Raw genomic sequence first — 16843 nt, 5'->3', positions numbered from 1 at the left:
AGGCAATTGATGTAGAGCCCAAAAATACAGCAGGCAGGCTTTCTAGTTGCACCAGATCTCAGTCAGTAACACCCTTCAAAGCTAAATACCTTTCGTCTTAGTTGGAAAAAACTGGTCTCAGTTCAACTTAATTGTGTAACCACTTGGTTTGAAAGAAAGTTGTAATCAGTACCTGTAGAAAGGTCATTAGCACGGGGAGAGGTGATAATGTTATTAACCTGTTTTTATTGTGCACAGAGGTTTATGAGACCAAAAGGGAGAGAGAAAGAATAAGCAAAGGTGGAACAAAGGGAGATCAAGCAGGAAGGGATTTGTGGGAATAACTGTGATATGCCTTAAAATTAATGTTTTCTCAGAGTCCAGGATTTTTAGTAGTGAATAGAGTTACGACTTCTAATCCTCCAATTTGTCATTTGAATGTATTTCACAGGTCCCCCTCAAGGGGTATGATCTCAGAGATGGAACAGCTGCTTCCTGAAAAATGTTTTCACTTTGATGGCTGAATGATGCTCACCTTTACTGACTGTGTTTATTCTTTTGGTATGGAGTAATATATAGGCTTCGTGAAGAATTACAACCCTTTTCCCATCCCTCCGGCCAGTGGTGCTAATCATCCCTCTTCAATTCCTCTAATTGATTAACCTAGATAAGTTAATGTCTAAACAATTATTCTTGAATTGTACATTGCCTGAAGATGTCTATTTCTATTTTAAGGCCTAAAGGGTCAGCATGCCAAAATCTTGTACGTTTTTTTCTACAAAACAGTCATGAAACATTTCATTTCTCCCCACAAACTTTGTTTCTCTCAAACCATCATTGCCAGAAGATGATATGCAATCCAAACTGCAGTTATATTTATTTCAAAACAATGTTGTGTTTCAACATAAGAAAAAATTTAAACACAAATACTGAAATCACAGGATAAGCCATCTTGCTCAATCTAAATAAAGCATTTTTCCTACTACATAATTCTGACCAGAGAACCAAAAGGGATTATTTAGTTCCTCAGTATTTGCAAGTATCCTGACGTACCACAGTAACGCACTTGTTGCAGGACACAAGCCTAAATGATGCAGACTAGCACCCTTTTTAAATTAGACTCCCGTGTGTGCATGCCCTGCCCAGCAAAGAGAAGGTAGTTAGGCAGAGGAAATTAAAATTATAATGCTGTTTTCTTGCTGTTGAAGTCAGTCTTAAAGCTGTTGCCAGCCAGCTCCCAAGTGCCGAACAAGTAATGCCATTTTCACACCCGACAGGTGAGAACCGTGCAGAAAGCAGAACACTAGAGCCCTCCAGGATTCCCCTCCGTAATTATAGCACTGTGAAGGACATGGGAAGTGAGAAGCAAAACAGAGATCCCAGATAGAAAATCCATGAGGTAATTCTCTGCCTGGTATTAGCAGCCACACATGCATAATACTCCCACCAGAAAATTTGGTTCTCTGTTTAGTGAAAGAGTTCAGTGTCAGGAGCTCTCAGCGTCCTGTAAATCTCTGTTCACTGAAGACACAGAAACCCCCTAAGAAGAAAGTCACATAACAAATGTTTCAACTCATTGCGTCTTCTTTTAAACACAAAGATACATTGCAACGTATCAAGAGAAGGTGCAATCGTGTAATATGCTTGAATCTCCATTTCTTAATTTTTTTAAACCCAACAAAGTATTTTAGGAGCCCAAATATGCATTTGACCCCATTGGTTTTATTGCTCTCTCCTTCACATAACATTGCTTTTCCTCCACTTAGAACTGCTGTGAATTCTTTTTAAAAGGCTTCATAATAATTAATCCTCTATGTTAAAATTATCATCAGTGATGTCATGCTCCTAAGTGCATTAACAGGCAGTTAAATTAGGAATCTCTACTCCCATACATGTCTGGTTTTGTGGCAGGGGACAAACACTGAAACATGCCTTAGCAATACATATTTGTGTACACTTAAATTTGAATTTTTCCCCTATTTAAAGGAATTAATCTCCACCAAAAATGATTGAAGTCAGAAAGGGAATGGAAGTCCTGCAGACCTTTGACACATACTTGAAGTTAGATTTAACATGCATATATCCTTTGTAAATAAGAAGTATTTCTAACAAGGAATGCTGCACGTTAAGTTTCAGTTTTGAATAACCAGATGAAAGATGAATGCAAAACATTCAGTTAAATTTCTAGTGTCTGAGATATAGAAATATTTAGTTGATCCATAATATACACTCATTTTTTAACAAACATTATGGATTATCCTGTGTGGCAACTGCATGCTAGCGTGACCAAAAGTCACTGGCATCTAATTCTTTTGATCTGAAAGTAGGCATAATGCAAGCGGATTGTTCTAATTTCCATCCCAAGAACTTTTCTGCTCAAAAAAAAAAAAAAAAAGAATTAAGAAACTTGATCAACAGCAAGAACTCTTGAAGAGATGTTGCAAAGCAATTAAAGCCAATGAACATTTCTCATTGCTTGAGGGTTTGCATTTTAAAAAGATAAGGATCATGCACAGGGTCAGTTACAAAGGAACCTGCCTCTCTGTTTTCCCCTAAAATCACCTTTAACATTTTTTGTCACAATCATTCAGGCAATTATGTGTCAGGGAACATTTTTGCACTACCAATATCTCAAACCTCAGTTTCATCTACCGTTATAGTTAACCTGAGCACTAAAAACAGAAATGCAAAATATGAAAAGGTTACAAGGAAACTTTTCACTATAGTTTTCAATGTTTTTGAAAAACTGAATTGGTTCTACAACTCTTTCTGATTCAAGTCTTAAGCATTTGCAATAGCATCAGAAGCACTCCAAGCTAGGATAGTTTGCAAACTGGGGTATAGTTGGCTGTGATACATATTGTAAAAATATCTTTGTCATATTGATTTAACTTATTTGGAATGCAGATTTTTTCATAGTTTTATGAAGTGCTGCCCCTCAACAGAGGAAAAAAACCCAGATGTTAAAGCTTATGAAGCCTCATTTTTCCTTCATTATTCCCTCTTCAGATTATGTAAAAACACCCTTATCAATATTAGAAGGAAAATAATAATGTCTTATCAGGAAAACAGCTTTCATTTCTTATACCATTTATTTCAACAGTCTTACCAGGATAAATCTCTGTTGGACTGGTTTCTAGAAAACTTGCTAATTTTACTGGAAAGTTTGATATTGAACTACTCCACATCGCTGCTTGATTGGCAGGATTTAGATAAAATGAGTGATGTAGCTCAACAGAGCAAAGTCAAATCCCCCTCACTCATTCATTGTAAGACTATTTGTCTCCAGGTATTAAAACAAAAAACCCACGACTGTAAGAAGTAATGATTGTGTGTGGAAAAAGGAGACTGTCCTCAAAGACTTGATACAGAAAGGAGATAGCCATTAATATTGATTCTGTACAGGGTGTTATGTGTATTATATATATTGGATGTAAGCTGATGCACAAAGAACAGTGCTAGTGTCTACAGATGTTGATGCATTTGTCTATATAACTATCCTAATTGAAATCGACCCTTGTGAAGAAAATGTTTGTTTATACCATATAACGTGGAAGTGCATAGGATATGTTACAAATATAAAAAGAATAAAAATGGGAATGTATATATTTTCACACTGGTTTTTTAATCTTCAATCAGTATTGCAAGCTTTTAAAACAGGAATGGGATTTTATTACTGTTATAAATTATCCACTTTCCCTAGAAAACATAATCTATTAACAATTAATAATATTAGAAATTAATTCAGACTCAAAAAATATGATTCTGCAGGACAGAATATTTCTTCTTATCCCTCTCAGCTCTCTAAAATCCTGAAAATTTAAGCCAGATGAAACAACCAAGAAGAAAGGAAACTCAATTTTTATTTTAAATTAAGGCTTTGAAAAAGAGAAAACTGAGAGATTTTAGACTAGAATTGCATATACCAATTACTACTAGCTAAATTTCATAAAATACTGTTAGTTTTCTAATAACAGTCCTTGCATTTATATTGTGGTATGCAGTCCCTTTTTGTTAAAAGACATTGGTGGTGATGTTTGCACATCTGCCTACTTGACAGAGGGGGTCTACTTGACACCTCCCAAGACTTGCTCCTTCCAGTCTTGTTTGTACAAAAGTGGAATGAAGAGCCTTTAATGTTTTCCTTTCACATTTACTTTGGTACATAGACTGCATTCTTTGTAAGTAAAACCATGACCAAAGAGTTAACAATTTTCACACCTTGCTGTCACAGCCTGTTTTCCAAGACTCCAAACTACCAAAGAAGAAGTTGAATCAAGACCTTTATCCTATTCACCTATTTTATGACAAAACCTTTGCATGAGCATGGCATTCTGCCAGTCAAGAAGATGAAGAAGTAAGACCCCTTTCAACCTGTGAAGACCTTCTTCTGCAATACAAACAGAAACGATGATTTAGATTTACTAGCTAGACCCTGGATAAACAGAGAGGAAACCAAAGAGGAGAGGCACTTGTCCTGCTCTATCAGTGTCTCCTCCTGGGATGGCAGGAGACTCATAAGAAACAGTAGAGTGAAGACCTCTCAGCTACTGCTTCCCAAAGATAACACTTGTACAAGTAATCACACACACCCCCATTATGCAAGAAGAGTAACTTAGACAAGTTTATCCTATACCTGTGCAGTGCAGTAGGAGGCATCAAGTCATATTGCCCATTTTGTCTATTTGTGCAAAATGACAATGAAGCAGAACTTCATGTCTTTATTTTAGGGATTCGTTGCTGCTCCATACTGTGGGATTTTATGGCACACACTTTGCTAAGAACTGCATCAGTCGCTGAGGGGAGCTGCTCTGGAGCCAGCCTGGCCCGCAGCAGAGCAGCACGTCTTAACTCACAGGGTGTTTTCCTAAGCCAGGGAAGCACCAGGAGAGCAGAGAGACCTGCCAGCAGCCGGCACCTATTGCAGGAGATGCCGAGGCAGCCTGGGCATTGCCAGAGCCATGGTGGCCACCTCCACACCTACAAAAGGAAGCCAAGGGAGCACAAGCAACCAGGAGTGCTGTGACCAGAGCGGGCAAACAGGGTGATGCGTGGCAGCCAGGGCAATTTGCGTAGGAGGGCACGCAGGGAGGGCATATCTTTGAAGAAGGGGCATTCCACTGGCCAAGTGGGAGATGAAATACACATAACCCAGCAACCAGCACCATTCTCTGACAGGTCAATGGCACCCATCCTACCTGACCCTCAAGCACTCAGCAAAGGCTGCAGCTCCAGCTGCGGTGTCTGCACCATGTACCCCAGAGGTGGCCAATGCCTCCACCCAGACAGAGATGCTGAAGGAGAGGCTGCGGTGCAGACCTCAGGCTGCAGGAAGTGCCCAGACCTTTCTTCTGGGGCAGGTACAGGCAGTAGACCTGCGTGCAAAAGGTGCGCCCAGGTGAGGGACGTCCTGCAGCAGGTGGCTGAGCTGCCGGAGGTGGCAAGAAGGCTGCGTAACATCAGGGAGGCTGAGAAGGAGTTAGACAGCTGGTTCCAAGCACAGTTTACACTGGACCCACAGCCCATGGCCAAGAAGCCAAAACCACCCCCACCAGCACACACAGAAGGGAGGGGGGCCAACAATGCAGAAGAATGGAAGCTTGTGATGGCAAGGACAAGCAGGGGGAAGAGACTTCCCCCGAAGCCTGAGATGCCCTTGCAGAACTACTTCACCACTCTGCAGACTGAAGAGGAAAGACCTGCCACATCAGGAGAAACCCTGGGGAGCTGAGTAAGGCAGCCCAGTCTGCTCCCCGTATAACAACCAGTGCAACTAAGAAAAGACGATGAGTGATGGCAGTAGGCAACTCTTCCAAGAGGTACACAGGCACCCCTGTGCTGACCTGACACACTCTCTAGAGAGGTGTGCTGCTTATAGGGGGCTCAGATGGGGGATGTCACCAAGAGACTACAAGCCTCATACAGTCCATTGACTATTATCTATTGCTGTGGTTTCATGTGGGCACCAGTGATACAGCCAGGAGCAATCTGAGGACAACCAAGAAGGATTGCAGAACCCTGGGAGACACGGTGAGGGACTCTGGAGCGCAGGCAGTTTTTTCATCAGTCTTCCCAATCACAGGGAAGGGGTTTGAAAGTGCCAGTCAAATCTGGTGAGTCAACAAACAGTTACAGGACTGGTGCCACAGTAGTTCGGCTACTCAGACCATGGGACTCGCTTTGAGAAACCCGGTCTACTGGGGGCTGATGGGGTCCATCTGTCAGGGCAGGGGAAGAACATCTTTGGTCATAGGCTTGCCAAGCTGGTGAAGAGGGCTTCAAATTAGAATTGCTGGGGGAGGGGAACCTCAATCCATCCTGCTCCTACCAGTTTGATGCCAGTGCCAGCAATAGATGCCCAGAGCCAGGAGAAGGATCGCAGGTCAGGAGGAGAGCACCTGCAGTGCAGCACAGAGGAACTCCAGCCACTCCAGCCAGTCAGTCAGCTTCATCAGGGGCCCAACTTAAATGCCTCTGTGCAAACACACGTAGCGTGGGGAATAAACAAGCGGAGTTGGAGACATGTGCACGCCTGCAGGGTTATGTTCTTATTGACATCATGGAGATATGGTGGGATGGCTCCCATGACTGGAGTGTTGGAATGGAAGGATACAGGCTCTTTAGGAAGGACAGGCAGAGGAGATGAGGAGGGGGTGTCACCCTCTATGTGAATGACCAGCTGGAGTGCATGGAGCTCCACCTGGGGAGGGATGAGTAGCCAACTGAGAGCTTATGGGTCAGGATTAAAGGGAGGGCAGGGACAGGTGACGCTATAGTGGGGGTCTTCTACAGGCCATCTGACCAGGAAGACCGAGTAGATGAGGCTCTCTATAGACAGATAGGAGCATGCTCACATTCTCAAGCCCTAGTCCTCATGGGACTACAAGCCCTGGTCCTTCAGCCACCCCAATATTGGAGGGACAACACAGCAGGGCTGTGTTTTCTCAGCCTGGAGAAAAGAAGGCTCTGGGGAGATCTAATTGCGGCTTACTAGTACCTGAAGGGGGCCTACAGGAAAGATGGTGAGGGACTATTTATCAGGGAGTGTAGTGACAGGGCAAGGGGTAATGGATTTAAGCTGAAGGAGGGTCGATTTAGATGAGATGTTAGAAAGAAATTCTTTCCTGTTAGAGTGGTGAGGTCCTGGAACAGGTTGCCCAGAGCGGTTGTGGATGCCCCATCCCTGGAAGTGTTTAAGACCAGGTTGGATGAGGCTTTGGGCAACGTGGTCTAGTGGAGGGTGTCCCTGCCTGCAGCAGGGGGGTTGGAACTAGATGATCTTTGAGGTCCCTTCCAACCCAAACCATTCTATGATTCTATGATAAGCAATCCAGGAGATTCCTGGAATGTGTTGATGGTAGAGACCTTATAGCAGCCTTCTAGTCTCTAAAGGGGACCTACAAGAAAGCTGTAATGGGACTTTTTACAAGGGCATGTAGTGATAGGACAAGGGGTAATGGATTTAAACTGAAAGACAGTAGATTTAGATTAGATATAAGGAAGAAATCTTTTATGATGAGAGTGGTGAGACACAGGGTCCCTGCCCAGAGAAGTTGTGCATGCCTCATCCCTGGAAGTGCTCAAGGTCAGGTTGGATGGGGCTTTGAGCAACCTGGTCTAGTGGAGGGTGTCCCTGCCCATGGCAGGGGAGTTGGAACTAGATGATCTTTGAGGTCCCTTCTAACCCAAACCAGTCTATGATACTATGCATGTGGTAAAGATGTCTTCCATGAAAACTGCACAGAATATGCATTAATAGAAAAAGACTATGGCCCAGTCTTTACACTCTTATCAAGCACTGAAATGCAGGACATAGTAAACTCCGGTAGGACAGAATGCAAAGAAGATCCAAAAATAAAACTGACACTAAGAACAAGAGATGCATACAAAATATTAGGTATTGCAAATAAAAAGACTCTGATAGTTGTAGAGGCAATAAATAGTAGGCCAAAAATTATTTGGCTTCTAACAACAACCTGTCAAAGACTAAGTCACCTTGCCAGCCAGGTGGTTAATGGAAATTGTTTGATACACTATATTGAGGAAATAGTATTTAAACTCAGCTAAAATAGGCATTTACTATGGCTATATTTTTAGTTCTGGTAATAAAAGAAAAATATAAACAGATGGCTCCAGCATATGCAGCTGATAAAACATGTCAATTAAACTAAAGAGCATATTGGTAATAAAATCATGTCACCTGACATTCTAAGGGCAGAAATCCATGGCTATTTAAATGACAATACTAGGAAAATGCAAGTCTTAAAAACTAGTAACCTCCCTGACAAGGAATGTCATTGTGAGTTTATCCTATTGAAAAAAGAGGAAAAATATCAGAGGATTAATAGAATGACACATAGAGCATCACTACATGATTCACCACATTCATTCTTTAGACAAAGCAAGCTGGATATCCAACATGAAAAAACCCTTGCCATTCAAGAAATAAAATGTGTGAGACTTACTAACTGAGCTACTGGTTTATTAATTGTTTATGCACAGAACATTTTGTGGGTGTTTTTTAAGCAACTCCCAGATATATTTGTATATATTACATTCGCTGCTGGCAACATAGTCTTTTGCATACAGTCAGAGTGCATAGAGTTTCTCACAAAGTATATCTCAAACCCAAAATATTTTGCTTTACTTATTGGCAAAAAAATGATTGATTTTCCTATCACAATTGCCAGACATGCTTATGTAAGGAAGTGCAATAAACACTCACTCATATAAACATCTATTTAATTAGATAGCTGCATCTTCATTCTCCAATGCTTAAAGAGAAGGGAAAAGTCTTGGGATTACAGTTCATCAAGCAAGTTTAATCTCCTCATCTTGTTTTAGGGCAGTTCATGATGTTTTCAGTCAGGACAAATTATGAGAAACAAGTAACTGGAAGATACTCTGAAGACTCTTTTGTCTTTGTGCGGCTCCAATGCTTTATTATACTTTAACACAAACAGAATTTCACCAAGACAGAAACAGTAAAAGTAATCTACCTATGATGAGCTAAGTGTCCTCAGAAACTCATTCCACTGTTTCATGTACACAATTATGTTTCCACAGTATCCTCTGTAGCATGAAATACTTGCTGTGTTCTGAGCTTTTTGCAAAGATTTCAGTTTAGCTACCACTGTACGTTAATTCCATTATGGTACTGACATTTTTGATGGTGGGGTTATATCAGTTTTACTATTGTCTAGAGCAAAGAAGAATTTGACCAACAACACTGTTGCACTGAAAAGGCATTTTCAGAGTAAGATGCTTCAAATACTAAACTAATCTGACTATTTTAATTCCAGAATTTTTTAGTAAGGGAGAATTCTTCTCCACGATGCTGGTGCTGAAGGCTGCTGAAAAGCATCAATGTGTTCAAAATGTTTAAACATATGAGTATTTTGCACCTTAACACATTTCCATCTTAAAATAACTGAAAATATTTAGGTTTTATTCTAAGACTGCACATAATGTGTTGTGTTTATGTTTCAGGAGAATCAAGAATCCTAACTTGTCTATGTAGATAGTTAGCAATTCTTGAAAAAAGCTTGGATTTTCTTCTAGGAAAGCATTTTCCTTACCTGTTTTCATTACTTCAATTCATAAAACAGATTGTTTCCCAGAATTCTTCGTAATGCTGGCTCACATATATTCATATTCTAATTACCTTTTTTAAAATATTGATTTACAGCTTCCACTTTTCACACCCTGTTAAGGTAAGAATCAGCCAGCTATAAATTTTAATGCTGTCAGATCTGAAACTTGAAATGGACCAGTCAACTTTATCCAAACACAGATAAAGTTACATTTTTAGTATCAAGCTCCATTAATTAGGCATTCACATTTTTTAAAATTTTCATTTTTTATATACACAAAGCAAGTCGTTATGAATCTGACTATCCCACTAGTACAAACAAAGAAGCTGAAATGAAAATTTGGACAACATCCTTTAACTTGTTGGGGTTTTTTGTTTGTCTTTTTTTTTTTTTTTTAAGAAAACACTATCACAGTTACAGATCTATCTGCAGGTTTTTTTCTTTTTCTTCCCTCCAGCTATGCACCTCATAAGTCAAGCCTCAGGCCTTCATACATGCTATAGTAAAATTCCATAGTTCTTCCATTTCTCAGGCAGGTCCTGGGTCAAAATAATACTCTATATTATGGGCTACTTCTAAATTAGCAAGTAACATGGTATAATAGGAGACTGAAAGAGGTGGAGCTGAGCCCCTTGTTATCTACAGTGCCTTTAGTCCAGGGGCGTCAGTCTCCTCACATGGCAGATCCTTACTTCTGTCCACTCATGCCATTTCTGAGTTACTCTGCTGAGTGTGTATCGCCCACGCCATCTCCGTGCTCCGAGGCTGGACAACACGTGCTGCAAGGTGTTGTAGGGGATGAATGGAAGACTTTATCCAGCAACACAGAGGCAGTGTTGGGGGCATCCCATGAATGAACTGATGCCTCATGGGTACATCATAGCAGGTCTCCCATACTGCTATTATCACCAGGGCATATGAAACCAAACTCATATACAGAAGCATGTCAGTATGATCCTCTGCTTCTGAGTACACACTTGGGGTTGAACTCCAAGCTGTTGCTCCAACTGGTCAACTTTGTGAATATGTGAGTGAACTATGTGGCTGAATAAGTGAGTTTGCTATTAATAATTACAGCTTGATTCAGTAAATAGCAAGTCAGTAAATAAATTAGATCTAAGAAATACCTGTTGCACTGTGCATTCATTACACACACACTCTCAGTCCCCAGTTTGTGAAAAGCTATTCTACAAAAGAGCTGGGTTCATTATATGTAATACTTCTCATCACGAGTTCATAACTTTGACATATGTGGTGATAAATAGCCTTCCAAAACCAAGTATTGCTTCTTTTGACAGTAGGAACCCAGTGCCAAGACACAAAAATAATTTTAAATGGTTTATACAATCTTAAATAAGAACTTGGGACTTTTAGTTACTTAGGAATTTTCTGTCAGGATTTTCTAATGTAGAATGACAAAGACCAAAGTCCAAGCCCATTCACTGAGCTAGATGATGCTAGGTCTTGACTTTAGTCTGTTGTATAATACATTAATGTCTTAACACCTCAGCTAATGACTGCTCTTGCACAGGTGAGAATATGCCTGCATTTCTCTTTCTTCCTCCATTCTCTCTCTGCCTATTTTTAAACAAAATGAAAAAATTACATAGCAGTCTCTTATGTTCAGCCCAGAACAGAATGAAAAAGATATATATTTTAAAATGTCTAAAATCTCAACAGGAATCCTTTCCTGTTGTGCTGCTTTTGGCTGGGATAGAGTTAATTTTCTTCATAGTAGCTGGTATGGGGCTGTGTTTTGGATTTGTGCTGGAAACAGCATTGCTAACACAGGGATGTTTTCGTTACTGCTGAGCAGTGCTCACACAGAGCCAAGGCCTTTGCTGCTTCTCACACCACCCCACCAGCGAGTGGGCTGGGGGTGCACAAGGAGTTGGGAGGGGACACAGCCGGGACAGCTGACCCCAACTGACCAAAGGGATATCCCATACCATATGACATCATGCTCAGCGTATGAAGCTGGGGGAAGAAGAAGGAAGGGGGTGGGGAACGTTCTGAGTGATGGTGTTTGTCTTCCCAAGTCACCGTTACGCATGACAGAGCCCTGCTTTCCTGGAGATGGCTGAACACCTGCCTGCCCATGTGAAGTGGTGAATGAATTCCTTGTCTTACTCTGCTTGCATGCATGGCTTTTGCTTTACCTATTAAACTGTCTTTATCTCAACCCACACGTTTTCTCACTTTTGCCCTTCCCAAGATCCCATCCTGCTGTGGAGGCAGTGAGCAAGCGGCTGCGTGGTGCTCAGCTGCCACCTGGGTTAAACCATGACACCTGTCCATCTGCATTTCACTCCCTCAAAGACAGAAAAGAAGTGGTCTTCAAGCATCCCAAAAGATTCCTGTGTTTCAGGAATCTTTCCCATTCCCCCAAACATACTCTTTTAAAAGAGGGTTTCTTTCAAAACCTGTAAAAGATCCTTTGGTCAATGTGCATGCAGGTGCTTTTTGGTATTGCTCCAAACAATTTTTCATAGACTAGCTGGATAAGAGGCAAAATCTTTGAAGCTAAGATTTCTGTATTATTACTTAATAGTCCTCAAGTGTTTCCTGGGGGGTGACTCATCCCGAACCAATCTTTCTCTTCATGCCTATTGCTTGCAGTCTGTTGTTAAATCAATATAATTCCACAGGAAACACCACACCAATCAACTCAAAATACCATATCAATGTATAATTATAGAGCATTTGCAAATCTATCCAACCTGTCATGTGCCCTATAAGAAGTGTCTTAAACCTTGACATAGATTAAGGGTGGACATGATCACCCAATAACAATGGCAGAAAATATTATACTTAGCTGAGAACATGCTGCAACAATGAATCATTCCTATGGTATAATGAAGGGATTATTGCACTTTAAACAGAGAATTTGATTGAATAAACCTGTCTGATCATGCCCTAATTTTTTATAATTTGATACTTTTCTGATATTGAAACTCAGCTGCTGGTAAGTGTGTGTTATACTTGAACATTATTTGCTGTTTTTAAAACTAATTACATAAGTAAGGTAGCAATAAAAGGTTCAGGTGCTAAAAAAGCATTAGTGTAACTACATAGTGCATAGAGGGAAAGTATTGATAGCAGCGGATGGATAGTGACAGTTTCCATCAAAAAGGCAATTTTACTTTCAGATGCCGATGTGGATATAAGAGAGAAAATGCAACAATACAGCTAAAACAGTGCCTGTAGTCCCACAGCTAACTGCAGCTGCTGGCCGCAATGTCCAGCTAGATGCCTAAACGGTTTGAATAAGCTTGTAATAATATTCAGTCTCAGGGGATAAAGTAAACCACAACACAGCAGAGGTCAAAAGAAAAAGGAAATCATAATCAGCAAGCTCAGCTCCCTTGCCAGCACCAGGAGGAGGATGTGCAAGCGCTGCACAGACCCTACCATTGTAGCCGTGAAGGGGATGTTGTCGATCACGGAGGAGGCCAAAGCAGACACCCAGAGCACTAAAATGATGGCCACTGCCAAACGCTGGTCCTCAGGAACCACCTGGAATTGAGAGAGATTAAATTACAACTTTGATGATATCAGTGTTGCTCTGTCCTCCCCATGGCATAATTGCATGTTCTTCACAGTTTTAATTTATCAACATTTATTACTCCTTCAGGCTCTGAGATAGGAAAAGCGTCTTAAAGAAAATAGCCTGACATTCAATAACACAATTATTGTTCTTTTTCCAAGAAAATTTGAACAAATAGAAATACAAAGACTGATATTTCTAATACTCATACTTGCATTTCACACAAGAAATAAACTGTGCAACTCTAAACTTTCCCCTTTTACTCTTGTTGTATTATTATCATTTTTTAGACTACAGAAAAGGCTACCCTTTTGCATTTATGGGTATGTTTATTCTGTCTGTGGACAGATACATATATATTAATATCACCCATGCCAAAGAATAACATGCTTTCTTGATACTGCTGATGCAGGAATGCAATCATTAATATTAAATTAAAAATGAAAGTATTATTCATTATTTTATTGGAGTTAAACTATTTTCTTTATGTATTAAAAATTGTAAATATTTTAAACATACCTTTATTAACAAAGCTGTTTGCTCTCCTATGTAGTCTATTAAGTGCAGATGAGCCAAAGCCTAAAAAAAAAAACCATTGGTATCAACAGATGCAGTTACTTTTTTTTTCCAGTGGATGTAAGAAAATACAACAATCCCTTCCCATTCATAAGATGTTGATATTCATCTCATGTAGCTTCTATAGCAGCTTTGCAATTGGTGGAAAGAAAAGACATGGCAGAAATTGGTAGCTGTATGTGCATGTTGGTTGTGCTGGAATGACTGGTGGGATTGCTTAAGAGCATGGGGGACAGGCATCAGAGAGAAGCTGAAATTTAAAGATGGCATTCTTCAGTGAATACATGTTTTCCTGAATACCTGAACACAACTGATTTTAAACCAACTTCCCCAAAACCACAATATAGATAGAAGTATATCATGCGTTTAAAAGGTTAGATGAAATCAGGAATCTCGTACTCAGCCTGCAATGAAGAAAAGAGAAAGCAAAATATATTTTTCCGTTAAACAGCATCCTCAGACCCATATAAAACCAACACTACCCATCTGCTAAACCAGGCCAGAGATCTTGGGTGAAGGGAAATTGGCACAGAGGCAGCAGCACCTGAAAGACAGGAAAACCAGCTCTCTGATCCCCATGTCAGGCACCCACACTGAGGACGTGAGCCCTGTAAGCATGTGGCCAGGAGACAGCCTGGACCAGAGTGCTCTGTCCCCCCTGTGAGAGCCATTCCCATCATACAGCATACCCAGATAGCACCCCATATGACCATGGTTACTATCATGGATGACAAGAGATAGCAAGAGTCCAGCCCAGTGGTGATGGCTCTGCTCTCTCCCTGGGCAGGCAGGAGAATACAAACTGAGTATTCACACCATGGGAGAATGATCTATTCCCTCAAGCTACAAGATAAAAGGGGAATTTTAACTTATGAGAGCTACCCTTTAATTCACTTTGGGTTTGAGGGGTTTTTTTTCCTTACAAGTGTCCAGAATGAAGTACTATTTTCAGGTTGAGTGAGGTACATCTATTTTATGACTTTTCAGTTTCTCAGGGGAGAAAATCACATCATTTTTGGATCAGCCTGGACCAAGCTGGTTGGCTTTTTTTCATATTTTTTTTCTGCCACGACAAAGACTCAGTCAGCTGCAATGCCTCACTTACTGACTCCATTCCCACACAGAGACACAGAAGTCAGTATTCACACGACACGACTCCATATAACCCACACACCTGGCACTCAGACAGAGCCCTTCAGAGACATCAGTGTGGAAAAAAAAACATTCAACTTGCACACTGTCAAATTCCATGACAGAGACGGACAAAGATCCTAACAGGCACTGAGTGCTGTGGTATAAGACACGGTAATGTCAGAGTGACAAAGGGACTGTCATTGAGACTGACAGTTCCTATATCTGCAGCTCATTCAGGCAGCAGCTGAACACTAGTAGTTTCGGTATCACCACTTATTAAATTTGGCCCAGAAATTATATTTCCTTTTAACAATGCATTGCACAAGAAAAGGTATATCTACATTTAAAGATGCAGCATGCAGAAAACAAGACTTTCAAATACATAAACATACCCCTTGCATTAATAAAAATGGACGTTTTTTCATGACTTTAAATTCCCAGGAGAAAGTTTCCTAAGAAATGAATTCTTGTTAGTAATTTTAAGTTACCATTTTCATTCTAAGCTATCTGCATTGCTTTATCAACTCAAAGGCTATGAAAGCGACTTTTAAAATGAGTGTAAAAGCAATATTTTTAATGAACAATAATATTTTGTTTCCTGCAATTGCTTTGCATTCACACTTTAAAATAAACTTTTTAACACATAGCTGTCAGCAACCAGAGCTCAGAGTTACATTCAGTTAGCATTGCTGCCTTATTACTTAATTATCCATTTAGCACAACATATTACTTTTCAGTAACACTCCGAATTTGTTCTGGAATCCAGACATGGTACTACAAAAGAGAAATTCAGGAAAAAGCGAAGGGAGTGAAGGACACCCACGTCACTGCTGCAAGGTAGTCAGTCTGCAGGTAGCCCATCACCTTAGAGATGATGTCAGTACTAATCACATAATCAACTTTAGGATGTCTCTACAATATCCAGGCCAATCACCTGCAAGCACCTAAATTAAAGTCAGCAGTTAGGACCCTGCCAATGACCTCCCCTGGGTGTAAACTGCGCAGAGGGTCTCCTGGATCTTCCTGTGTCTTCTAAGAGGAATAAGTATTACTGCACTAATTGGTGCCTTCAAGCATACTAGCTCCTGTCTGACAGCTCAAAACAGTTTTACTGCAGAAAAAAATCATGTAGCATTTTAGATCAAAGTTTAATTTATGCACAAAAATTTGCATGAAAAATCCTCTTATGGACAGCATGTTGTGATGATTGTTGTAAATAAACTCTGTTGTAAATAAACTCTGCCTGAAGGGATTAAGGTAAAATGTCAATTTTGATTATAAAATTGAACAAAATACTGTATCCCTGAGAGGCACAGGAACTTATGTCACAAAGAGACAGAAGAATCAGAAAGATTTTATAGCCTATAACAGACAGTTGTGAACAAGGACTAAAAAGACAGTTGTAAAGAGGAATTACCCGAAGGACGCAATAGAAAACAAGAGAGCTCCAAAGGATTTCCGACTTTTTCATTGCAAAAGATCTGCCAGACTGGACCAATGAGCACACAAAGGCAGAACCCCCAAGAGTTCCCCCATAGCTCTGGAACTTAATTCACATTTTCCAAAATGACTTGCAGCCTACGTCCCACACAGGTTTTCAAATGTGCCTTGTAAGAGGAAAGAGAACATTTATAGCAGTAGGAAATAGCTTCAGACTGGGAACCATCCAAGGCGAAGGATCGCCATGGGTGAAGAATATGAGCTGACAACTGCTGAGTGCCTAGTTCGTGGAAAGATTTCTTAGAGTTCAATGCATATCTTTGTTTTGACTTGTTTCTTCTTGACATTGTTAACCTAAAGGAAAGAAAAAATGCCTTGGCGAGGACTGTCATCTCCTGCTAATCCAAAGGGTAACAGATTCGGATCAAACTTAGCAGTGATGATACATGATACTTAGAACGTTTTTCTCCTTCATTTATGGGGAAGAAATTAGTGTATCTCGCTTTTTTTCTTGATTATGAGTAGAAGTTTTTTTCATGACCTTAAACTGCTGTTATTCTACAGAGCCAGGAAA

The 16843-nt window shown here is 40.4% G+C and overlaps 1 protein-coding gene across 1 annotated transcript in view; it reads right to left on the bottom strand.

Moving 5' to 3' along the window:
- OCA2 (OCA2 melanosomal transmembrane protein) overlaps positions 1–16843 on the bottom strand; it is a 225150-nt gene that overhangs the window by 70978 nt on the left and 137329 nt on the right. The window contains exons 20-21 of the mRNA XM_075737488.1: positions 13639–13698; positions 12984–13088 (exon numbers count right to left, since the gene is read on the bottom strand). Of these exons, the coding sequence (XP_075593603.1) occupies positions 12984–13088; positions 13639–13698 (165 nt within the window). The remainder of the gene's footprint in view (positions 1–12983; positions 13089–13638; positions 13699–16843) is intronic.

This window comes from Balearica regulorum, chromosome 1, assembly GCF_011004875.1.
Source record: "Balearica regulorum gibbericeps isolate bBalReg1 chromosome 1, bBalReg1.pri, whole genome shotgun sequence".
In the NCBI taxonomy this organism is placed as follows: domain Eukaryota; kingdom Metazoa; phylum Chordata; class Aves; order Gruiformes; family Gruidae; genus Balearica; species Balearica regulorum.
This window is presented reverse-complemented; position numbering and strand designations above follow the sequence as displayed.